The 26,653-nt window shown below is 39.0% G+C and overlaps 1 protein-coding gene across 2 annotated transcripts in view; it reads right to left on the reverse strand.

Annotated features, from left to right (window-relative positions):
• MED13L (mediator complex subunit 13L) overlaps window positions 1-26,653 on the reverse strand; it is a 396,063-nt gene that overhangs the window by 58,582 nt on the left and 310,828 nt on the right. Inside the window, exons 8-16 of one of the 2 annotated variants that reach the window (XM_054006362.1) lie at window positions 22,278-22,440; window positions 21,232-21,336; window positions 17,566-18,294; window positions 15,900-16,122; window positions 14,143-14,248; window positions 13,454-13,506; window positions 11,231-11,330; window positions 8,166-8,386; window positions 556-761 (exon numbers count right to left, since the gene is read on the reverse strand). In XM_054006362.1, coding sequence (XP_053862337.1) covers window positions 556-761; window positions 8,166-8,386; window positions 11,231-11,330; window positions 13,454-13,506; window positions 14,143-14,248; window positions 15,900-16,122; window positions 17,566-18,294; window positions 21,232-21,336; window positions 22,278-22,440 — 1,906 coding nt within the window. Of the gene's footprint in view, window positions 1-555; window positions 762-8,165; window positions 8,387-11,230; window positions 11,331-13,381; window positions 13,507-14,142; window positions 14,249-15,899; window positions 16,123-17,565; window positions 18,295-21,231; window positions 21,337-22,277; window positions 22,441-26,653 lie in introns of both variants that reach the window. The other variant, XM_054006361.1, reaches the window with a different exon arrangement.

Below are 26,653 nucleotides of genomic sequence, written 5' to 3' on the forward strand. Positions count from 1 at the left end.
ATTTTATACAGGCAGATATTTTCTCTCTACTACTCACACAGCACACAGCCATTACAAGTATACAACTTTTTTGTCTGCCTCCTTCTTTGGTATTAACTAAAACTCAAGGGAAAGGTAGATGATATGCCTTTTTACAATTAAAGGCAAATCACATTTGACATCTACCATTTCCTCCAGCAAAGAAGGGAAAGTAATGACTAAACATTCACCATTAAAATCCATCATTAAACCTAATACTTGGAGATTAACTGTATGAGCCTTCTTCTTTAACATTTCTACTTTATGTTGAATTACAATGTTTTTGCCTAGATAATTATTTAAAATGGATCAACTCAAATGTCATTTATTCCTGCGCCAGCTATCAAAAATGTTTCTGACTTTATAAAGCAATGAAAGTTTAAGCAGGTTTAAAATAATTCCGTAATTAGGCTTGCTCCTAATTTTATCACATGGATTAAAAAGAGGAAAAATCACCAGCACTCTGAGTGTCCATTTATTACATATCTAGATCTGGGTGTAATGAATGTCATCGTCTGTTGCAATGCTTGTACTTACTTGTAGCCATCTCTGATGAAAGTGGCTGCAGGTGGCATGGGGAGTTGTTCAATTTTAGGAGGAATTGCCCAAGAAGGCCTGAACATGCAGGCATCCGGTATCTTCAGAGGTAGCAGGCACTGGCTTGGCAGTATCTTCAATGGGGCAAACACAGAAGAACCCACAAAAGGTTGAAATGATGGAACTTTGTGCACATACGAAAAATCCTGTAAAACCAAAGTGATTTCAGTATTTAGAGCTATATAGAAAAATCAATCTTTATATTAAAATATATTTTTCAGTTAAAACTAATTATACTAATTTGAAGCACATATAACTGCATGTTTTCTCATAATGAAATATTTACTCACTTTATAAACATTTAGGAACTGATCCCACAGACTACAAGGGGCTTTGGCTCAGAACCTAAATTACACACACACACAACCGAATTATAATGAGTGTAAAAAGATAAGGCTTCTAGAGCAGATTGTGATTGCTTTAGGGAAGGACTTTATACTACATGGTTAGAAAGTGAACAACACATCCTGGGCACTATCATAATCCAAATAATAATAATGGTGAACGGAGTAACCATTAACCACTGGCACCATACCAAATTCATAGTACAGCCACCTTTGGCTCACTAGCAACCATTACACTTTTCTTTTGTTTTGGTTAAGGGGAACAATAACTAGGACTTCAGCCAGAGTTATTCCAGATCTTCTGGAGACAGAGTCTGTCTTCCTCTGTGATTGGAAAACATCTAGCATCTGGGGGGAACTACTGCAATATAGTAGAAATTCTAGAAAACTTAGTTTTTAATGTCTTACCACAGTCCCAGCATCCTCATAGATTCCAAGGCCAGAAGGGCCACTGTGATAATCTAGTCTGATGTCCTGTACAACACAAGCCAGAAAACTTCCCCAAACTAATTCCTAGGGCAGATCTTTTAGAAAGAACATCCAATCTTCATCTGAAACTTGCCAGTGATGGAGAATCCACCACAACCCTTGGTAAATTGTTCCAATGGTGAATTACTGTCACTGTTAAAAGTGTATTGCTTTATTTCCCGTCTGAATTTGTCTAGCTTCAACTTCCAGCCATCGAATCGTGTTATACCTTTCTCTGCTAGACTGAACAGCCTATTATCAAACATTTGTTCCCCATATAAATACTTACAGACTGTAATCAAGTTATCTCTTAACCCTCTCTGTGTTATGATAAATAGACTGAGCTCTTTGTATCTATCACGATAAGGCAGGTTTTCAAATCCTTCAGTCATTCTCGTGGCTCTTCTTTGACCACTCTTCAGTTTATTAACATCCTTCTTGAATTGTGGATACCAGAACTGTTCAGACTATTCCAGCAGCAGCTGCATCAGTGCCAAATACAGAGTGTAAAATAACATTCCTCCTCCTCCTAACTCAATATTCCACAGTTATGCATCCAAGGGTCACATTAGCTGTCTGGCCATAGCATTGCACTGGGAGTTCAAGTTCAGCTGATTATCCACCACAATCCCCAAATCTTTTTCGGAGTTATTGCTTCCCAGGATAGATTCCTCCATCCTATAAGTATGGCCTACATTCTTTGTTCCTATGTGTATACTTTTACATATAGCCATATTAAAAGGCATAGTGTTTGCTTGTGCCCAGCTTACCAAGTGATCCAGATTGCTCTGTATTTACTTGATTGACTGGCCTTGTCTTCTTCATTGTTTATAACTCCCCCAACTTTTGTATCATCTTCAGACTTTATCAGTTATGATTTTATATTTTCTTCCATTGAAAAAAATATTATATGATGTAAAGCCAAGAACTATTTCATGCAGGACCCCACTAGAAACACACCCGCTTGATGATGATTCCCCATTAACAACATTTTGAGACCTATCAGTTAGCCAACTTTCAATCCATTTAACATGTGCCATGTTAATTTTATTTTGTTATAATTTTTTAATCAAAATGTCATGTAGCACCAAGTAAAATGCTCAACAGAAATCTAGATATACTATACCAACATTGTTATCTTTATCAAATTTTTAATTCACCCCCAAAAAAGATATCAAGTTAGTTTCAAGGGATCTATTTTCCATAAACCCACATTGACCGGCACTAATTATATTACCCTCAATTAATTCTTTATTAATCAAATCCCATATCACACGCTCCATTATCTTGCCAGGATCAATGTTAGACTGACAGGCCTATAATTACTTGGGCCAGCCTCTTTACCCTTTTAAATATTGGCATAGCATTAGCGTTCTTCCTGTCTTCTGGAACTTCTCCAGTGTTCCAAGACTTATTGAAAATCAATAAGCTCTTCTGCCTTCTCTGTTAAAACTCTTGGATGCAAGTTATCCGGACCTGCTGATTTTAAACCGTCTAACTTTAGCAGCTATTGTTTAACATCCTCCTGACATACAAGTGGAATTATTATCATTTTATGATACGAGTACATCAACCATTTCCCCCCCAATACAGAACAGAAGTATTTATTGAACACTTCTGCTTTTCTCTGATTATTGATAATTCTACCATTTCCATCTAGTAATGGACCACTACTATTGTTAAGATTTTCTGTGTACCTCATGTACTTAACACAGTTCTACTTACTTTCCTTAACTCTGCCAGCCATAGATTTCTCTGTGTCCTTTTGCTTCCCTTCCCAGTGCTTCCTTAAAGTGTCAGAAGATGAAGCATAACAGGATTCCTACCTTTGGCACTCAATAATCAGCACAAGAAACCTACTTGCATTTTTGTAAAAATGAGTTACAGTAGGGTTAGGTGCTAGATTCCTATTAATGTGTATGAGCAGCAGCTGCTCAAATGCAGAACTCTATGCACAATTAAATATATATATATATATGTTTCAATACTCTTTACATCTTTGTTAGAGATCTCTAAAATATCTTCAGTATGAATGGTTTCAGAGTAGCAGCCGTGTTAGTCTGTATCCGCAAAAAGAAGAACAGGAGTACTTGTGGCACCTTAGAGACTAACAAATGTGTCTCTAAGGTGCCACAAGTACTCCTGTTCTTCTTTTTTCAGTATGAATGAGTCCCTAACATATATATTTTTTTCTAATCTCTCTTTTAGCTCATTAAACTATGATCTTGACCCAGATTTCCTTCCTGTCCAAAGATTAACTAATTTTGTTTTGACATACAGGAAAATATTTGAAGTGGAGTTAAAAACAAATAAGGTCTGTGATAACTGGAAGAAATAGCTTTTTCGTTATTTGTATGCAGCACACCTAATTAATAACCAGTATACTGAAATACATGTCTTTTCAGTTTCTAAAATGCTGCTAAAACTGATAGAAAAGAGAGCGAGAGAGATTGGGAACTGTATAATTATACATTAGTAGAACATGGACACCTAGTACAAACATGCCTTTTTTTAATTATACCCACAGTGTGAGGGCAACAAGTCCCATCAGGTTAGGGGTAGTATTTGTTTTCCCCATTAAGTCAGGTAAAGTGATACTGTACGCTGGAAAGAGCAATTCACTCCCCAAAAGCATGTGTTTAGATTAGGCCAAGGGCACGTTTCTTTGGCATTTTACAGTCTATTAAGGGTTCTCTGAAAGTAGGGATTATGTACAAAGCCGGGCATACTATTTTTCCCTTCTCCTTGCTATTGCCTGTTGGTAATTAATGCTGTTTAGGAACAGAAGGGGAAGTGACCCCTGGGAATGTCAGAAGGATTGCCAATGGTAAAAGGTGTGGCTACCTGGAGATCAGTTCCCTAGAGAGTTCATGGGTTTACCGTCTAAAATAATTTTTTCATTAGGAAATTTAAAAAAATCCACTATTTTAGTTGCCCTGGGGAGAGCACCAGTGGGAGTCCTAGTGTAGACAAAACTGCAGGGTTTTCCAAGGTTTTTATCACCATAGCAATTAAACCTAATGTTAGAAGCTGATCTTTAATTGGCATGGGGCAACGTCTCCAGAACCCACTGGAGCCTGCAGTATGGCTCCTGCTGGTGCTACTATCAAGACAGCTCAACTAGTGGTAGCATCAGTGCAATTTTTTTCCCCAATGTGAGAGGCCATCTTAGCTCTGAGTAAATAGCGGTCCTATTTTTGCTTTCTCCTTTTTTCCCTGAGACTGGGCATCCCTCTATCTCTTTTGTAAAATTCTTACCAGATTGTTCCCTCAATTACAATTTTGGTCTTCAGACTGGAAAAAGGGAAAGAAAAAAAGACTGCTACTCTTATACACTTCTTTGAGAGTGGAATTAAATTCAATACGGTTGAAAGCCTGTAAACTAGGTTAAAAAGCAAATAAACTTTACCTGTTTAAGGTAAATGGCTGATTTTACTGAGAAGCACCACCCCTGGCCATAAAGGAAAGCAGTTAAGTATGTGCTTACATCCATTTCTGTTCAATAAAGCAGTAAGCATTTGCTTAACTTTAAGCATGTTCTTAAGTCCCACTGTCTTCACTGAGACTTAAGCATATAGATTCATAGATTCTAGGACTGGAAGGGACCTCGAGAGGTCATCAAGTCCAGTCCCCTACCCGCATGGCAGGACCAAATACTTAAGTACTTTCTAGAACTGGGACTGGACCTACGTTATGTACTCTGCAAAAAGTTCATGCAATTGTGACTGGGCAACAGGGAGCAACTCTCAGAGACAGACTGCCCTTTTTTATCTTATCTTATTCTAGCAACAGTTGCCAAGTAATTCTGCTGGGTTTTCTTTTACACAATTTTGCTGATGTTATTGGGGGAGGGTATGTTCAATAAACAGGTAATTTATCTATCACAGTTATTTTGTTATGGAAATTGTCTGAATTTCTTCAAATAAATAAATTATGCAGCAGCAGGGTTTTTTTTAGAATGTCCTTAATTAACTTAGGATCCTCTCTAGTATGAATTTACTGCTAGTGAAAGACAGGGAATTAATAACCCTGGAGACTGAAGCCCTCTATTTAGCCAAAAACAAATATGCTACTCAATATTGTCACAGTTCCCAGATCAACTGCACCTCTAACCTCTCCTGCTCTTGTTGAGTGCTTTCCACTCCTATCTCAGGTCTTTAGCTGTCACCTGTCTCCAGGTGGAAACATGCAACTCTCCCACTTTCAAACTGGGCCCTGGATTGCAGTCCCCTGGTACTAACTGTGATTTCAGCAGATCTGATTTATACCCAATATCTGCAGGTCTCTTCTCTTCTCTGGGAGCAATGACAGGGTAAGCAGTGACCAACCTGCCTCCTTAAGGCAAAGTCCCCATGTGGAAAAAGGTTCAACACCTGGCAGAGCTAGATATGCATATAACCATTTTCCACGTGCGGACCCTGGTAGGTCTACAGACTCTTCTGCAGACCCCCCTCCCTGTCAATGCCCACTGACAACTTCTTGGACAGCACCTGTCAACTTACTCTCCTTTGCAGAAATCAAGTCACTTTTTAACTGTTTGCAGCCCTTTCATCAGTTAACTCCCAAATCTGGCAAAACAAGATTTGCAACTCAATGGAGCCAGGGTCCTTGAAGGTAACAGCTTGCCCTACTGTCTTTCAAGAGTGTGCTTGGATATTCTTATCTGGGAAGCCATTCTGCCACTTTACTGTTTGCTCCTCTCACAGCCCCCTATTAAGTTAGATCAATACAATCATACAAGAAATTCTACTAACCCATCATAGATATACAATAACTTTTCTTTACTGACAAGGTCACTTACAACAGCCATACCATTATTACGTAATAGTATTAATAGATTAATACATAGTCACTTCTTGTCCATCACAAATATTTCTATCAGTGATGTGCAAGTAAATATAAATCCACTGTTAATAAAATTTCGAGATGACACAAACATTGCCAGAGTGGTAGATAATGATGAGGAAAGGGAAGTCATATGGAGCAAATTGGATCACCTGGGGACTGTTCAAACAAATGCATTTTAATGTAGCCAAATACAAGGTCATGCATCAAGGAACAAAGAATACAGGCCAGACCTTCAGATAGGGGATTGTTTCCTGGAAAGCAGTGATTCTGAAATAAAATTTAAGAGTCATAGTGGACAAACAATTCAACATGAGCTCCCAGTGTGATGCTGTGCCAAACCAGACTAATAATCCTTGTATGTATAAAGAGGGGGTTTTACCTCTGTATATAGCCTTGCAAGATTGATATTGGAACACTCCAGTTCTGGTGCCACATTTTAAAAAGATTATTTGAGGGCTGGAGTGCTTTACAGTGGACTGAAGGAGCTCAATCTGTTCAGTTTATCGCAAAGAAGAGTAAGAGGTGACTTGATCACTGTGCAGAAGTACCTTTATGGGGTGAAGAATACCAAGCTCTTTAATCTAGCAGAGAAAGGCATAACAAGAACCAGAGACTGGAAGTTAAAGCCAGACAAATTCAAATGAGAAGGCACAATTTTTAACAGTGACGGTGATTAACCACTGGAAATGGTGAATTCTCCATCTCTTGAGGTCTTCAGATCAAGACTGGATGATGCCTTTTTGGACAGTATTCTTTAGTCAAACACAAGTTATTGGGCTCCGTCAAGAGGTAATAGTGAAATTCTATGGCCTGTGTTATTCAAGAGTTCAGACTAGATGGTCTCTTCTGGCTTTAAATACTATGTAACTATGAAAAAAATACAACATAGGGAGCAGCAGAACAAGTTTTCCCCACAAACTAGCAGACCAGTGATTCTTAACCCTTACCAATAGGGACAACCTTTGCGGGGCTAGGAATGGAATTAGCCAATTCCATCCTGGCTTTCTCTTTTGAGACTGCTAGCCAAGTTTCAGTGCATAAACTCTACAAAAGTGATGGGTGCTACAGAAAACCTTTGGCAAACAAGCAGGTACCAATCAGTGGCAACCACAATGGAGTTTTCTGTAGCGTGGACAGATGTCCACTAAGGATTAGCCTGAAACAAAACTCATTTCACACAGACAACAAACAGCTATCATAGGTTCTGATTTTGAGAAGAGTGCCTCAAAAACATTAAAGTCAATATGTAACTATTACATCTATTTTTGTGCAATTTGTCTGCTCACATTAAACAACTGCAAACTTGTCCAATAAAAAAGGAATTGTTTCCACTGAAGGATTACCAATCCCTTTATATCAGAGGTCCCCAAAGTGTCCCACCCAGCCCATCCCCGCCCCCAGCTCTGCTCCAGTCCCACTCCCAGCCGCGTCCCTGGCTCCCGTCCCCAGCCGCAGCGTGGCCCCGGTCCCAGCCCCCAGCCGCAGCTGCGGCTCTGGTCCCGGCCCGGGGCCCAGGCTGGGGGCAAGGTCGGGAGCGGAGTCACACCTGGCCGTGGCCCCAGCTGCCAGCCCCCACCACAGCCCGGCTGCGGCTCCGCCCCCATCCCCAGCCTCAGCTCCGCTCCTGGCCCCAGATGTGGCCCTAGTCTCAGCCCCCTTCCTGCCCACTGCCCCCCAAGCCACATCACCACTCCTGGCCTCAGCTCAGAGGGAGAGGAGAATGGGGGGGGGGGTGTCAAAAGTTTTGGGACCTCTGCTTTATAAGAATCTAGTTCAAAATTGGGCAAGCAATTTTCCAGCCAACTCTATGGAACCCTATTTGTAAGCGTTTTATTTTAGAACAAATCTTACACAGATGAAGTAACACTAATAGTATCTTTGGTGTATTACCTTGATTTCTTCAGGTTTAGGGCTCCCTAATCCATCTTCCACCTCCATTTTAAATTCTGTGAGCTGTGTGGGAACCATGTTGACCATAGGACTTTCCATCATCCCCAATGCTGTCACAGTCTCTGAACTTATTCCATCTTTATAGTTCATCACTGGGGAAAAGGCAGGATGTTGCTCCAAGGAAGGGGGTGTTGGGAACATCCTTTGCAGATCTGCCACAGCTAAGCATCACAAAATAACCTACCGTTAACCATTACAAAATAAATTCTGCATAACTCTTCAATGAGACCCCATAAAGAGAAGGACTCCAACTCAGCACTGGCTTTTTTGATTTGTTAAAATGAAGCAAACAGACTGCAGATCCTCCCCTGCTTCCACACCAGCGTAAATCTAGACTAACTCCATTAATATAATTTATACAGAGTACAGAGTCCTATGGACACTTTTCAAGTTTATTGTTCAATTGAAACACATACATTTGAGGATGTTCAATATTCAACTATGCTGTGATAATAATAAAGAAAGCTTTAAGAAAATAGATTAAAGAACAGTATTGGGGATTTGACCATAGTTACTGTTAATAACTAAGTGGGATCCAGAATATTTTTCTTTCCTTTTTAGTATTTCACGACACGAAATCCTAAAATCAGAACTGGCTAAACTTCTGATGAAGTGCGAAAAACTTTTGCATTGACTAACAGTATGTAAACCCATTTTGGTCCATGTTGTCATAATCCAATGAAAACAGATCTGAGACTATTGCTAGTGCCATCTTGGAACATCTTGATTAGAAATTCTGCCTCAAGGCATCTAAAAAAATAACAGGCAAGTCCCAGAGGATGCTGCAATATGCATTTTGCACCACAGCCACCAAGGCAGGAAAAATCATATAGGATTTAATTATCTCTAAATAAATTAACACAGTGTAATAATTCATCCTATATTTCCCATTAATTTTAAGTGAGAAAAAATACTGAAATGCTTAATAAAGTGAAATGTATTGTATAAACCCAAATGGAAATCACTGTAAACTATTACACTTTTCCCCAACCCCTTCTTTCCATTTCGTGCCGTAACGGATTTATTTTTCATAAAATTCAGAATGTACTGCTTTTTTAATTTTAAGTGGCTCAGATATCCTTTTGACGTAATGCTGCAATCTGATGAATTCATTGTTAAAAATACTGAGATCATATAATAATAAATTCCCATATCACCTTCCCCTACACAAAACCCATATACTGAACCAGTGTTTCTGACAGACTAAATGCTTCATTTCATTTCCAGGCCTTTTTCTGTCCAGTAAAGCACTACAAATCTCCAGACCTATCTGACAGGATATATTCTTTAAATTTGTACTCCATAGCTATTATACATTTTGTGCAGTCCAAAGATGACAGTTATGTTTGATTTAAAATTGCTACTAAGTATTGAAATCTTTCCATGGGTGTGATTTGGATCAGCTGATCTCTCTGCTTTTCAAGTAATGGAAGCAGAGAGGAGTGCTCTAGCATCATTTGGTGAGCAGTGGTGCTAGAATGACATTTAGTCAGCAGGGCTTTGCTATGATGTATCAGGCATTTCAGTTCCTCACAGATGTTGTCATGCATCACTAGCTAGTGTCACAGGGAAACAGAGAGCGGATTAAGAGGGGAAAGCACAAGGGGTACAGTGTATCCATTTAACTTATTCCATACTGCTCTGTATTATGCCATTTTCTTATATCTTTTAGTTCCACTTTGCAAAATTCTGCAGTGCAGATACATTAAAAAAATCCCAAAATGTTTAATTAAAAAGAAAAACTACAGCAACTGGCTGTCAAGCATTACTCATTTTCATATGTGTCACGCTTGAGAAAGCTTTGCATATTTTAGAAGGCTATGGTCCTACTAAAGCTGTCAAAATCCAATCTCTGTATACTTCATACTTCTACATTTGAGTAAATCAGCACTGCTTTTATGGGTCCATAAAACTCTCTGACTCATCCCTATGACACTGTGGTTTTTCCTCTCAATTTGTTCTCATTACCAGCTGAAGTTAATGAGAAGGCATTAAAGAATGATTTGCAATGGAATTTGATTCCTCTTAAAGTAGCCACACTCAGTCAGACAATTTTTTTCTCTTTTAAGACAAGTAATTTGTAGTTCACAATCTGGTTTGTTAGTATCACACGAAAATTATTCCGTCCCACTTCATGCACACACACAAAAAAGAATGCCATTTACACGAATGAAGCACAAAAACATCATTAGACCTCACAGCAGTGAAAACTACAATTTCCTGTAGTTGCTGGCACAATCCTTATGAAAAAGCTATTCTGATTTTATTGTCCATATTACATTTTCAGTATACCAAGTGCCAATAGTCAATTCCTCCCATTGATTTCACAGGTAATATCCAGCTCTAAACAAACAGTAGAAAGGTATTCTGGCCTGAGCTGCACAAACAGCATTTCCCCTATTCTAAATGTCTATTGAAGACCAGTCTAAAGAAGATCTCTGTGTAAGCCCGAAAGCTTGTCTCTTTCGCCAACAAGCACTGGTCCACTAAAAGATATCACCTTATCGCTCTAATATTCTGGGACCAATATGGCTATCACAACACTGCAAACATATAAATATATATGAATGATTTGATAATGGTGCAGCTACTAACTGAGTGTAAATATTAATTGAGAATATAGGGATGACTTCTAAAGGAAGATATATAACAACTTCCTTTAATCCTTACAACCAAAGGCAGAAATATCAAATAAATGACATCTCAGAGCTCTGTAGACCAATTTTAGAAATACTTACACAAAGATTTTCTTATGGGGCAATTCATTGCCCTGGTTTAATATTAGCCTGTAGTACTTACAGAAGAACTGGAACGTATTGGGTCTTAACCTGAAAAGGACAGTTACCTGTTCCGTAACTGGCGTTCTTCGAGATGTGTTGCTCAGGTGGAATACACCTGAGCAATCACTCGAAGAAGAACCAATATTACAAACTTCTTATAGAAATGGGGAGATGGTAGTTATGGGGATACTTCAGCTATGAACAAAGCTGCGGTCACTCTCTTACTTGGTGGATAAGGTACTGCTGTTCTTCCATCCTTCCCCAGAGGGCGTTCCTCAGCTCCTGCTGGAGGCATTTTTGATGACCGCAGAGCTGGTGATACAGCCTAAACACAGGTATTTACATGATATATTAAAATCAGAATAAAAAACATTAAAATTAATTAGTTATTTTAAACATTCAGAAAATCACCTAGTCTTAATAAGGCAATCTTAAGGGCTTTTCATTGTCTTTTTTTAAACCGTCTACTTATTTTTTTCGGCAATTTGACTTTATTTAATCCTTTCTTTCAACTTTAGTAGATAGATTCTAGGTGCCTTTAACATATACTAAAAATACAATCATACACTCAACTTGAAATTAACAATGCTTTTCTACTTGCATCCATATTTGGATTACTATAAGGGAAAATAAAAGCACTGGGAATGAAGTCCTCTAGTTATCTTGTGCTGTCTCTGTTGCAGCAGAGCACAGAATACTGTGCATTCGACAGTGACACACATTGGACACTGCTCAACATATAGCAATATTAAGGCAGGTAAAATGTTACATCAACATCACCCAACAGTGTAATTTTAAGGAAGATGGCATAAATATTGGATGATGTTTGACAGCATAGCCTTCTAGAATTGATTTGCTTAGCAGCTACTGTAGCAAAAGTGTAGTGGGTGTGAGCCCATGTAATTCTGTAACACAAATGAGTGCAACTCAGCACTCATTAAAGTTAACTTCACTTCGCAACCTCCGGCAGAAACGTGGCAGACAGCAACTAAAATAAATGTAAAGGACCCATTCTCTAGCTTTTCATATCCAACTGGGCCTGAAACAAAGCTTTAAATATTTGAGGAAGCTGATCCTTTAACTTCAAAAGTTTGCATGGCTTTTGAAGACTGCTGCTATTTTATCTCTGTACAGCACACACTTACATCTCTGTAAGCAATGTTTCTGAAAATGCCAATGTGACATGGCAGAAAAGGCATGCCAACAGCCAGGAAAGAGAGCAATAATTTTTATCTGCATTCTCAACTATGTCCTTTATGGGTGAAGTAAAGGGGTGAAATGAGAAAAGGAGGTGGTAAATAATTTGTGCTATTTGAAAAGACCTTCAGAAAGGGGGCATGGGCCTTTTAAACTACCTCATCTACCTCCAGTCACTTCAGGATCAGCTTCTGTGTCATTATAAATGGATTTGATTAAGCTTTAAAGCAGTAATTGGTGTTTATTCTAAGCTTTGCCTTTTTTGGAACCTTGACTTTCCCAGTAATTGGTATAGTGCTGCCTTTTCTTTTATCTACTATAACAATATAATGTACATGGTGAACTACTTCTTCTTATAACCACTTCACTTTTGCACAAAGAATGGAAAAAGTCTTGTTTTGGGGAACTATTGAAATATATTGTTATTGATTGTATTTTCTCCTTTGGGTAGCTTCTCAAACAAGACAGAGGACTAGATTCTCAGCTGATATTTACAAAGGAAACCAAGATCTCCTTTAAAACTTACAAACACAAACCTTTAATGCCAGGCTAAAGAGTCTCCTAAACTAGATATACTCAGTCCAACTAGAGTATTTTGCTTGAGAAGATTTTTGGTAATCTGTCTCTGTAATGACTGTGACTGACAGATTAAAAAAAAATCTTCTCGAGCAAAATACTGAATTTCTGTTGCAGACGAATTTCAGTGCGTTTTAGAGACAGTCCACCATGCCATTGCGAGCAGCCACAAGTTATGACAAATGACTCAATTTCCTGGAGGTCTTTGTGCCTTGAACATCATTGATAAGAATGATGTGGCTTGGCTTGGCTTGAACGGATTGCATACACCAAATAATAATACTGTGACTAACAGCGGCCTTTCCCCCCCCCCCCCCCCAGCAGCACATGGACAGCATCTGTGATTCTGTCACTTTGTATCCGTGTGATCCTCCCATATGTCCCAGAATTTCACGCACTGACTTTTCCCCTCCCCAATGGAGATCCTTAAACAGCTTCTCCAGTTGCTCTCAACTCTACCTGGTCATAAATGTAGATCTGTCTACCTGACATCTCTCTCATACCCATGCAATGATTGCTCCCTCCCTGGCTTCCAACAGCATCATTCCTTGGTTGCTGAAGTCCTGTCTAGAAGCTACTCAGTGTAACTCTGTACAGACTTACGCCAAGCTCATCTTCATCAGAATTATCAAAGATATTATCTAAATCATGAAGTGATGGAGCCAGATCTGTCACCTGTGTGAGGCTGCTAGAGCCAACTCGGCCTGCAGCACAATCCTGCCGGGTATCTGTGGAAAACAATGGAAATAAAGGCTTAAGAAATAGGAGACAGCATGTGAAAGACATAAAACCACTGTCTTTGTCATCACTCATAATTTCAAAAACAGGCAAGAATCACTACAAACCAGTTCTCATGTTTTGAAATGTATCTCAGAAATAGCCTTCTAGTGTTTCAACTAAAATTTCCGGTCAAATGCTGAAGGTCAACCATAAAATAATAAAATTAGATGCTAATCAACTTTACTAAATTCCAAAATGTTTGGTGTTACTGTAAAATGAACAGAAAAATACCCAAACTAAATATGAAATTATATTAACTCTTTATAGATTCATAGATTCATAGATTCTAGGACTGGAAGGGACCTCGAGAGGTCATCGAGTCCAGTCCCCTGCCCGCATGGCAGGACCAAATACTGCCTAGACCATCCCTAATAGACATTTATCTAACCTACTCTTAAATATCTCCAGAGACGGAGATTCCACAGCTGGTTTTTATTCTTTTGTTTGTCTCATAATAGATAGCCAGGTATATTTTTCATGTTACATGAAAACTTTCAGAATAGAATTCTGATCTGAGATTTAATCTGTTAGGTAAAAAAGAAGCTTTTCTTTTTAACAGAGTGATCACACAAGCTTGTACTCACCAGCTTTAGGAGCAGAACTGAAAATAGACATGGCATCTTTCCCATCAGGCACCGGTGTGGAATGACCTGTTGTGGGGATCTCCTTGGTACCTATTCCATCTTCTGACTACACAAAGAATTCAGTCACATAGAAAAATTTATCATTTAAATGCAAAAAGTGTGGGAAACAAAGGCAAAAGTAAAAATTAGAAAGAATGGATGAAACGTGAGACTTCCAGTCCACTGCTGCTTTCTATTTTTATTATTAGCCAAGCAGCAGCAAACTCCAACAAAATGTTTTAAAGCAAGATCAGTACTGCCCTTCTTCATACCTAACACAAGCTAGTTAGACTGCTCAGCTGCTAATTACCATTTAATTTACTTTCAAACATTAATTCAGACCCTTGCCGCTCACAATGAACTTCCAAAAATGTCAACATGATATTATTAAATTTTACTTTTTGCAAAATTTATTTTGTTCAGTTTGGCAGAGAGAAGTTCTCTGAAATTTAAAGCTGTGCTCCCGAAGGACCTTATCATATTTATAAAAGTTTCTCACAGGCATGCTGTATAAACACTTTAGAGATCTTTGTCCATATCTGGGCTTGTTAACTAACAAGATACATCTCCTCCTCTGGAAACTTCCGTACAATCCTGACTTTGATTCTGAGGTAAAAGGAGCTTGTTGGTCTCATCCTAGTGCCAATGGCCAAATCACAAATCCACTGCATGATTTGGCATGGGTGGTTCAAGAATTGGAACAACAGGCATGCTGCAAGCCATGACTGAGGCATGAGAGGTAAAAGAGAAAGCTTGCCCCATAACTGTCTTTTATATTCCCAACCTTACTTAGTGCTATCAGGACTTCACCTTGATAAGCACAAAAAAATCTTTGAAAGGAGAAAAAGAGAACACGGACATTCATAATTTATCTTACATATCAAGAATAACATGAAATGATATTCCATCATTTACAAAGGCTCCCATCTACATACATCAGTTTATTTGAGTAGTCAAAATAGATAAGCAGACTGCTTAATTTGTTGAGAACATACACCTCCCAAATATGAACTACAGTGGAGGAATTACCTAGCGAAACAAATAACTGAAGTGAACTGCCAGACAATGAGATAGCACTACAGGGAGTCAGAGGCACTGGGAAGGAGAAATATCCTAAAGGTGTAAAAGCAGATGGCCCAGAATGGTGATCGAATGGATCTCTCTTATGTGGAGGGACAGGTATGAGGAGATGTCAAAACCAACAAAGCATTGATGTTACTAAGCCATGCAGTAGAAGACTGAATGAGTCATACTCAAGGCAAGAAAGATGAATTCAGGCTAGAGAGATGTGCTCTGTTGTGAGCTGAATATGTCAATTGTTGCAGATAAGAACCTAAAAAAATTGCAGCCAATTCCTTCTTCTCTATAAATTGGAACTACAGAAATATAACATAATGAAATATTTTATTCCTTAGTTTGACTCTGGGTTCTGCTGATGGCCAAAACAAAGGTATGCAAGTATGAAACATATCTTCGTAGTTTAAATGGGATCTAAGGGATTAAGCCAGTAACTACTAACTTGGACATGTCACACTGATACAATATATTTCTCTATGAATAGGCAGGTATGAACTGAATTTGTGCTCAAAGATATATCCTGTTAGTGCACTCTTTGGAGAAGGCATTGTGTCTTCTTATGTTTGTACAGCACCGAGGGTGCTATTATAATATAATAAATGCAACAACAACAACAACATGTCCCTGGTCTGATATGGTACCTTATTCTTTTTCAGAGGATCTTTCTCAGTCCCCAGTTTGCATTTTTTATTGCCAGTGAAACTGTATTTTATGTCACCATCTTCAAAAGTATAAGGATCACTAACATCTCCCAGGCCTTCTCCAGGCTGCTGTATTAGAGGCAAGGGGTCAAGATAGTTCAGTGTCTGCACTGGTTTGTTGTCTTCTAAAATTTTAAACCGCTTGTTGGGTTGTGCTAAGAGTCTGTGGGAGGGGGAAAAAAGCCATTATGAAAAACAAATATTCCATACAAGCCAAAAATAACAGCACTGCAGATTCATAGATTTTTCTCACACAAGTACAGTCAGTACTACTCCTCTCTCTGTCTGGCTGAAATACATTTTTTTTGTCCATTGGAACATGCATTTTCTTCCACTAATGTTAAACAGCTGCTCACTGTATTGTCAACTTCAATGTTGGGCCAATGAGAGAATGAATCTTGTAGGCAGAAAATAGATAAATCAAAATTCCCTGAAGCACATGTAACATTTCAGTCTGTCATATCATTTTCAGTAATGACTACTAGAGTTAAGTTTGAAGTAACTTAAAAACTCCTCTCTAATGATATTTTTTATAAACTTAACACTTGAATTATCCTTTGGGCTACCACTTACATAGTCCAAACCAAAATGTGTTTTTTTGTTTTGTTTTATTTTAAGTTTGTGCAAATTCCATTTAGACTTAGGTTAGGTGAGTGGGGGAAAAGATACTTTTCCCATTTAAAAAAAAAATCAACTTTTGTTGAAGACAAAACTATATATGCATCACATATTTTTCACTGAGAAAGTCATTTGTTAAATTTACTTTTTTTAAAGTAAAATCTAAGTGATTACATATTTTCTCTTATGCATATATGGGGAAAAAAATCTGTTAGTGTTTTAGGTCCTGATGCTATTCACATTAAAATCAATGGTAACGCTCCCATTGACTTCAGTGATGCAAGATCAAGTACTTTGTGACAATACTGATTTCATTACTTAAGTGTTGTGCAGTGACTAGATTTTATGAATATAGTATATGGAGTAGTGAGGTTTTATAACTTACAGAGCTAGACAAGCCACAATTTCCCAGTGCTACAAACGGGGGTTTTCTTTCTTTTTCTTGTTAAACCCCACCAATAATGCAACTTTAAGGTTGCAATCTTGAACAGCAACAATAACCCCCCCCCCCCCCCCCCACACACACACACTAAATACAAGAGGTAAGAGGTCATCTTAATTCTGCCACAGTTGCATTAATGTAGGTTTTAAAATCTATTATGTCTCTTACACAGCCCAACACAAAAAACACAAATGAGAGACAAAGCATACTAAATTTCCACATTTCTATCTATATTTTTAATGCTAGTGCCAACTGAAGGAGTCACTGATGCTACATATTGATTTCTTATATTTGTTGTGCAGGTTTAATGAACATGACAAATAAGTGAGGAATTGACATTTAAAATGTATATTTATAGGTATTTTCCTACCATGTAAGATCTTTGCCACATCGTTAGTCTCTCGACTACATTTCTGCTGTTGTTTACACCGATGCAATCCCAAAAGCTTTCATATCTAATGGAACTGCATGGCTGTAACTGAGTGTAGAATTTGGCCTTCTGATTGTAATTTAATAAAGACAATGGTCACTCAAGATTGTATTTACCTTTTCAGTGCAGTGCAGTCCGAGTTTACCTCCATCTTGGCATCATATCTCTCACACCCGAGCTCTGGCGGCTTGAACTCTGGATCATCACTTGCTGGGAGAACATAGCTCTGCCACTTATCTGATGACTCATTGTTTTGAATGATCCCACAATATAAAGCTGTCTCACTGACCTCTGTCATCAGAGGCAGCCTCTGTCCAACAAGAACTGTCCTATCATCTAGACTGGGCAATGGTTGGAGCTCTAACCCATTACCATAGAGTGCTGGGTTCACAGCAACTGAAGGTGGGTCCAAATTTTCTGCTTCCTGACCTCTTGGCTGGGGGCTAAGTGTGGGAGGCAGAGGGGAGGTGGGGGAATGGGGTGAATCCATGGGATTCAGATTAATTTGTTTGCTTGGGTTTCTAGAGGGTATGGATAGCTGCTTCTCATATTTCCTGGAGTTAGTGACTTCCAAAGAGGGCTCCATCCCTACCAACCCCAGCTTCTGCCCTGATGTGTCCTGTTCCATGCATAGCTCTTCAGTGACAGAGGGCCGATGGTGAAATGGCATCATAGGCCTTTTTTGCAGTTTCTCTCCTTTTTCCTGTCTTTCTGTTGTTTTGTGCTTAGAAGAGGCAGGTGGTGGCAAGGAAGAAGAGGATGATGATCCGACACTGAACCCTGGTTGTGATATCGTTGGGGGACGGCTGGGGCCAACAGCACAGCGCTGTTTGAAAAGCTTGTGCCTGAAACAGGAGTTAGAAACAAGTTACCGTGTGGATTGTGAGGATACATGATCTGATGTAGAACAAAATCACAGAGCCAAGAAATCTTAATTCTATTCCTGCCTTGCTGCAAACTAAGTGATCTTGGAAGGGTTACTTATCCTCTCTCTGCTTCAGTTCCCCTGTCTGCAAAATGGGGATAATGACACCTATCTCACACATGCAGTATTTTAGGAGAAAGAATTAATGTTTGTTTAAAATTCTCAGGTAGAAGATAATATAGAAATACCAAGTATTATTGTTTTCACCACTGAAGAGCTGTTTTTCTTCATAACAATACTGAAGCAACACTACTCTTCCTGTATATCTTGAGCATGTGTTGGAAATGATACCATATTGTGTGCTTTAGCTGTGCTCACAGATGCAATGCACAGCAGGTTGCTTTCATGCCATTTTTCCTCCAGACCGGGAGAGTGAGGAGGCACACAACTCATGCCAAATAAGAGGTGGTTGTGCCATACTCATCAATTGCTGAATATTTTACACAGTCCAACCCCCGCCCCCAAAAAACTATGAATTTTCATATTGATAGTGACTTTAAATTCTAAGACATCTTGTGCAACAGCAATCCAATATCTTTTAAAATTGGAAGCACAGGAAAGAAATTCAATATCCTAGATGTTGTAGCCATTAAATGGTGTTTTCATTATCTCGGAGACAGTCTGTGAAGACCTTGTGATAGCTTCTTCTGCATTCCATGATAACCTTTCTGATAATAGAGTTACACGGTTGGTAGGTAGTACAGTGGGTTAATGCACCAGCTTTTCCTTGCTGGACACTTTGGTTAAAGCAGATTCAAATCAAATTTAAAATAAAAGGTGAAGAGGCTGATGATTTCTGGCTGGCTCTAGTACATACTTCATCACAAAATTATTATAAACATTTGGTACAATTGACTATCTCACCTTGGAAGAAGTTCAAGGCTGGGGCATTATGAACATTGAAAATTAGGATGGAAATGCACTGGATTAGTTGTGCACGCAAACTTGCAGAGTACTTGCCCACACTGCACATGGATCTAGTCTGTACTATGACCTGACAGCTTTCATGGGAACTAAAGTTCAGGAAATTCATCCAAAAATGTAAATATCTCTATAGATATTATATTTAATTAAAAGATTAAAAGACCACAAAAGATTACAAACATACTGCAAAAAAAATCCTGAGATAAGAGGGCACAATTATTCTCCATTACTAGAAGAATGCTAGTAGGCAATGAAGTACAAATCATATTCCACAGAGATTACACAATTGCATTTACAGACCAGCAAACTTGGAGTTGCAACATTTCAAAATGTTTGTTATCATAGAGACAAACCAAACCAACTCTAACTAACTCAAACAGGCAACCTTACTAATAGGTCGACTTTACTCAAGTCAACATTTACAAAAGGGATGGTCTTACATTTTTGCTCATTGCAATGGAGTCTTTATACATAGCTCTTTCCTTTTTGTTTCTAAAGGTTTACCATCATGATCCTCTCCCATTCCCAAGATTACAGCTATGAGCTAACTTTTAATCAGTAATGAACCTATCCTGGTTATCTGCCTGTGTTCCTACTGAAACACAGAACTCCTCATACTCAATACGCTACTACCACGTACCAGCCAGATTATTCTATTTGTAGTCTGCGCACTTTCTCTCCAAACTATATAAACTTGTGCAAAAATTTCCTGCCACAATGTTTCCAGGTGCTCTGAATTCCTGGGCTAATCACTTCAGTAGTTTCATAAGCAGCACTAGTAATTTTAAACAGATTATTTTGTTTATGATAACCTTATCACTCAAAAATGTGGTGGACTATGGAATTCCACCTAAAAAGCAAAGAGACAGCATTGCACAGCGCACTTTCCATGATGATGGCAACAACTCCACTAAATGTTAAAAGCAGTAACTTGGAAGAAAGAAAATCTGAAGATAAGTTAGGTGTCTAAATTCATATATGCTCTCTCCTCTCTCCTCCACATCTTTCGATGCTGCAAAATGGAGGAGTCAATGATGTTCTATCTGAAAGTTACAGGATTGCCAGTGTTAGATCTTGCTCTCTTAAATTTAACACAGAATAGTTTAAAAAGATTGTGGGCATATGTAGGAACCATCTCATATGCATTTTTGAATGAAGACTTTATGCAGACCGTATGGAACTTTGCAAAAAGTTATAATACTGCAAGTCCTTGTATGTCCTCACCCATTCTATTGGAAGCACTGCTCTATAGTCATGTTCTAAGATGCATGGAACTTTTTAAACTTTAGACATGTTCATTTTTACTTGAGTCAAACTAAATCACTTCCAAACAAAATCCTGAAATATATTTTGCTCCATAAGTTTTCTTCCATCACAAGTTTACTTTAATTAAAGTATATTATTTATGTCAAGTTTTAAAACAGATTTGCTAAGTACTGTTTTTGTAATTACTTCTAATATTTCATCTGTTTTTAAATTCTGCAAAACAGCTAGACAGTAGAAGACACTAAATACTGTAAATCTGAGCAATAATTTAATAATTTCTTAGATTTTTAATATTTAAATAGAATAGTTTACACAGGAAAAAAGCTCTAGAAAATAAGACAAACCCTAATTTTAAAAACATCAACTGAATTTATTAAACAGATACAGCTGAGTTAGAATAAAACAACTCAGGCACCGTACAGTGGTGACAAGAATAAATTACATTCCTGTCACTTCCCTGCATATCATTAGAAGATAGCAGGCCAGATCCTCAGCTGGTGTAAATGGATGGAACTAGACTGATTTCCACCAGCTGATGATCTTCCCTTTTATTTTCTATAAGCATGCCTGCTTGTTGTGTAGTGACTCTGAAAATAATTTTATATTGTGCATCAACTTTGCAAGCCTCATTCAACCTGACACAATAATTCTTCTCTTTGCTACCTACCTGGAACAAGAACAACTGACTCTTTGGACCGGATCCACAAAATCCCAAGAAACAGTGTTGCTTGGGACTTCTTCCTCCAGATTTGAAGTAGTAATCTGACTCCTCCTAACGGGAATAAAAATAAATATTATGGAAATTATCACCTCATACAGAATGTCATTTTATTAATAAACTGGAGATCTTGTTGACATTTGTGTATTCCTCAAACATATCTATGCCACACCCAATCCCTTCACCTATGCCTCAGAATTTTGCACATAACAGTGTTTACCTCAGCCAAATATGAAAATTTACTTCTTGATCCACGAAGGGGTATCATGTAGCCTATATCTGGAGTATGAGCAAAAAAGTCACAGGGCAGGCAATACATGTAACAATTAAAATTGCATTCGGAAATGTTGTTGAATTGGCCAATGCGGAAATTACATGGAAATAACAGAGGTAAAACTTGTTGGAACATCTAAACGTCATCCCATTGTGAGATATTTTAAACCTCCAGAAATGAAAAGCTAGTTCACTAATAGCAATGCTCCACCATGCACGTTGCAGTTTGAATTACATCCTGCCAAATACAAATATATCCTTCCAAATGTTTACATCTATAAATGAATATAATGTTAAAAATATAAACAGCTATTATTATATTATATTATAATATTATAAACAAATATTAGCAGGCTATTTGTCCTTAGGTCATCTACCCTCCAGACCTAGTAATTTTGTATTTCTAATGTGAACTAATATTTTTGTCATCAATGAGTTAGCACGTGAGTAACCACTAGAAGAATTTGGCTACATGTGTAAAGCTCAGACAGCCAGAGGTGAAATGAGCTAAATGAGTGAATATACAGCATTATTGTCACTATTACTTGTTCTCAAGCTAAAATAATTGGAAATTGTCTTAGATAACATTACCTTGCATTATTCACTTTGAATAGAGAGGTATAGGAAATAATGAGGTAGCATCTAAGGCAAAACTAGCAAGTTTTTAAGTGTGACAGCTGTACTGTTATCAACAAAGGACATGAGCAGAATTATTCCCTTACTTGGATTGTGACCTGTTGAGAATGCATTCCTTCCAGACTCTGTGGACCATATGATTGTGGAATTTTGGAGGAATCTTCCCTGATTTCTTTGGACTGTGCAGAGTGACTGCCCCCTCCTGTGAAGCTGAATGGCTGACAGAGCTCTGAGTACCTCCACTTTCACCTGCAAAAAATAAAAAAATATAAATAAAAAAAAAATCAAACAGGATTGTAGACATGAGTAACAGCAGCTATAACATTAGTTTTTCCTGGAAGGGCTTTTCAACTTATAGGTTGATGAGTTTACAAATGCTTGTGTTCACTAATAAAAGCTTAGAACAGTTTAAGAGTGTCACCAGCTATGAAAAGATCAGTAAACTATAGCCACAAGCAAAATTTGTGTCAGCACAGCAGAAACGGCACTAGGGAGTGGAATTGTGTGATGTAGTTTTTCACTGTTGCTGGCTATTAAGTTTAACTTACAGAATCTTTCGTGGTCTTGTTAAAACAACAACTCATCACAAGATACATGGTTCTATAAGAAAAGGCATCTACAGTATTAAATCACACCAGATTGTTTACTTGCACCAGCTGTACTAAACATGCATTGATACAAAGAGAAGCAGCAAGTTTTAACACAAGAGGCAAAGAAGGCATGAATGGATTATTGAGTGATAATACTTGCTCACATTTGGGGATGGAATTTTCACTCTCATTTTCTTTCTGTGCTTGATTTGCAACATTAGCGTAGATTTTGGTAGAAAATCTTAACCTTTAATTGACCTTCTTTAGTATTCACCATGACAACTGAACATACACTAATAATAGGCTATTAGGTGATATTCAAGACCCTTTCTGACAATACTGCCTGGCTGGTGGAGAAAGAGTGAAAGTGGTATTACAACCTTAATCACCACCACCTAAGGATTATGATCTTTATTTTGCACTTCATTTCTTTTCACCAGTGGAGTAAAACCTTGTTACTCACAGTATGAGCAAATGTTTCTATTGTTCACTGAGAGAGCTGTTTGGATAGTCCGAGACCCTAATATAGTCAGCTTTAAAACACAGACTGGAACAGCAGAGGGAGCTGTAAGTTCATTTAGCCTGTTGGATGCATAACACTACACTCTACCTTCTTTGCTGGTCTGAGCATAATGATAGGAAGCTTTTAACAAGGTCAAATCTCTGTACAGAACTGTTTGTCCTTATGTCTGACACAATTTAAGAAGCCTTAGGAATAAAACACTGAAAATAGTCACCATTTCACTATATCAGAAGAAAGAAATCTACTGGTTTCTCTCTATGATTTGGTTTGCAAGCTACAGTTGCTACTCTGTGTACAGGTTTTTTAACTCAGTTTCCTGTACGATTCCTGGTGATTGCAGATGTCTCTCTAGTAAGTTCAGATATTGTTTCTTGTTTCTCCTTTCTTAAAGGAAGTGATTGGAAAAGCAGCAATCATTAACATCAAAGCATTCCCTGACTCCCTAAAACAGGGGTGGGCAAACTTTTTGGCCCAAGGGGCATATCTGGGTATAGAAATTGTATGGCGGGCCATGAATGCTCACGATATTGGGGTTGGGGTGCAGGAGAGGGTGAGGGCTCTGGCTCAGAGTGCGGGCTCTGGAGGCCAGAAATGAGGAGTTCAGGGTGCGGGAAGGTGCTCCGGGCTGAGACTGAGGGGTTCGGAGGGCGGGAGGGGGATCAGGGCTGGGGCAGGGGGTTGTGGCATGGGGGGTTGGCTCAGGGATGCAGGCTCTGGGTGGCACTTACCTCAAGCAGCTCCCGGAAACAGCAGCATGTTCCCGCTCCAGCTCCTATCCAGAGGTGCAGCCAGGCGGCTCTGCTGTGCGCTGCCCGTCTGCAGATGCTGCCCCTGCAGCTTCCATTGGCCGCAGTTCCCGGGCAATGGGAGCTGCAGGGGTGGCACTTGGGGCAGGGGCAGCATGCGGAGCACAGCCCCCTGGCTGCCCCATGCATAGGAGCCAGAGGGGAGACATGCCACTGCTTCCGGGAGCTGCACAGAGCAGCCCCCGATCCTGCTCCCTGGCTGGAGCGCCAGAGCAGGACAAGCCCCAGATCCCGCTCCCCAATGGAAGCTTGAGGGCCAGATTAAAATGTCCGTGTGCAGTAGTTTGACCACCCCTGCACTAAAGTCTGTGGCTGTAGTAATGTATTTTGCTTGTTTTGAAATACATCATAATGTTGGTTTTGAACTTGACAGATCAGTGATGAAAAGCATCTTGACTGAATTAAACTGGATTAACCCTTCCAGTTTAGCAAATTCTGCCGCTGGTGTCAGAATACATTTTCATAAACCACACTCTGGTACTGGTGTACTCTGTGATAATACCAACATCCAAAAACTATTATGAGGCACTAGTGGCCAGGTTATCAGCACACAAACTCTACACTTGAGTGTGTGACTTGATATGATCCAACATTTTGCAGTGCATTTTTAGAGGCCTGTTGCATATTTTTCACTATATGATGTGTGCCTAGATAGGAGAATATTATATATATATATATTATATATATAAATTATATATACACACACACACTGACATCATTAGAGCTGCTCTTTCTTTCTTTCTGCCTTCCTTCCCTCCTTCCTCTCTCTCTTGCCTTATGAAAAGCCCAAAGTATCACTCTACTACTTCCTCATTCTTACTTCCGTTCCTTTTGGTTGTTCCCTATGAACAGCTCATTTTTAGCTAGTGAGATTACTTGTGACATCTCAGCTAAATCAGCCAATCATCATCATCTCCTTCATCTCCTAGTTCATTTGCATTGTATCTTAGTATTTTAGAATACTTAACTTTTTAAAAATTAAACCAAACTTTAGCTCTATTTTTAGATGGCATGTCACCTACAAAAACACCCAACTCAAAAGACTATACTTATCTCTTACTGTATATCAGAGTCTATTATCTGTTTCTACTTTTGAATCTGTGCACAGCAAAATTTGGATAGAAAAACGTAGATGTTGTTTGCCACACAGAGATTCAAATGAAGAGTCAGAAAGTTGACTCTCATATATGGTACTATATATATAAACAGGATATTACAGTTAATTGAGATACGAGGTAATATCATATACCCCTCCAACCCCAAACTATTTAAACTACTTAGAGATGTGTGTGTGTGTGCATATAGGTTCAGAAGAGCACATAAACACACCTATAAACATACACATATATATGGTATACAGATATACAGTACTCATATGAGATGGTCGCGTTCAGGATCCTGACACAAGGAAGAAAGGAGAGCAGCAGAATACGGAACCTGGACTTCAGAAAAGCAGACTGACTCCCTCAGGGAACTGATGAGCAGGATCCCCTGTGAGGCTAATAGGAGCTGGAAAGGAGTCCAGCAAAGCTGGCTGTATTTTAAAGAAGCTTTATTGAGGGTGCAGGAACAAACCATCCTGATGTGCAGAAAGAATAACAAATATAGCAGACGACCAGCTTTGCTTAACAGAGAAATCTTCAGTGAGCTTAAACACAAAAAGGAAGCTTACAAGAAGTGGAAACCTGGACAGATGACTAGGGAGGAGTATAAAATATTGCTCGAGCATGCAGGGGCATAAGCAGGAAGGCCAAAGCACAATTGGAGTTGCAGCTAGCAAGGGATGTGAAGGGTAACAAGAAGGGTTTCTATAGGTATGTTAGTAACAAGAAGGAGATCAGGGAAAGTGTGGGACCCTTACTCAATGGGGGCGGCAACCTAGTGACAGATGATGTGGAAAAAGTTGAAAACGTTTTTTGCCTCTGTCTTTACAGACAAGGTCAGCTCCCAGACTGCTGCACTGGGCAGCACAATATGGGGAGAAGGTGAGCAACCTTCAGTGGTGAAAGAACAAGTTAAGGACTGTTTAGAAAAGCTGGACATGCACAAGTCCATGGATCCAGATCTAATGCATTCGAGGGTGCTGAGGTAGTTGGCTGATGAGATTGCAGAGCCACTGGCCATTATCTTACCTCAGGGGAGGTCCTGGATGATTGGAAAAAGGCAAATATAGTTCCCATCTTTAAAAAAGGGAAGAAGGAGAATCTGGGGAACTACAGACCGGTCAGCCTCACCTCAGTCCCTGGAAAAATCATGGAGCAGGTCCTCAAGGAATCCATTTTGAAGCACTTGAAGGAGAGGAAGGTGATCAGGAACAGTCAACATGGATTCACCATGAGCAAGTCATGCCTGATGAACCTGATTGCCTTCTATGATGAGATAACTGGCTCTATGGATATGGGGAAAGCGGTGGACATGATATAGCTTGACTTTAGCAAAGCTTTTGATATGGTCTCCCACGGTATTCTTGCCAGCAAGTTAAAAAAGTATGGATTGGATGAATGGACTATAAGGTGGATAGAAAGCTGGCTAGATCATCAGGC

Source organism: Malaclemys terrapin, chromosome 16, assembly GCF_027887155.1.
Source record: "Malaclemys terrapin pileata isolate rMalTer1 chromosome 16, rMalTer1.hap1, whole genome shotgun sequence".
NCBI classification, from domain to species: domain Eukaryota; kingdom Metazoa; phylum Chordata; order Testudines; family Emydidae; genus Malaclemys; species Malaclemys terrapin.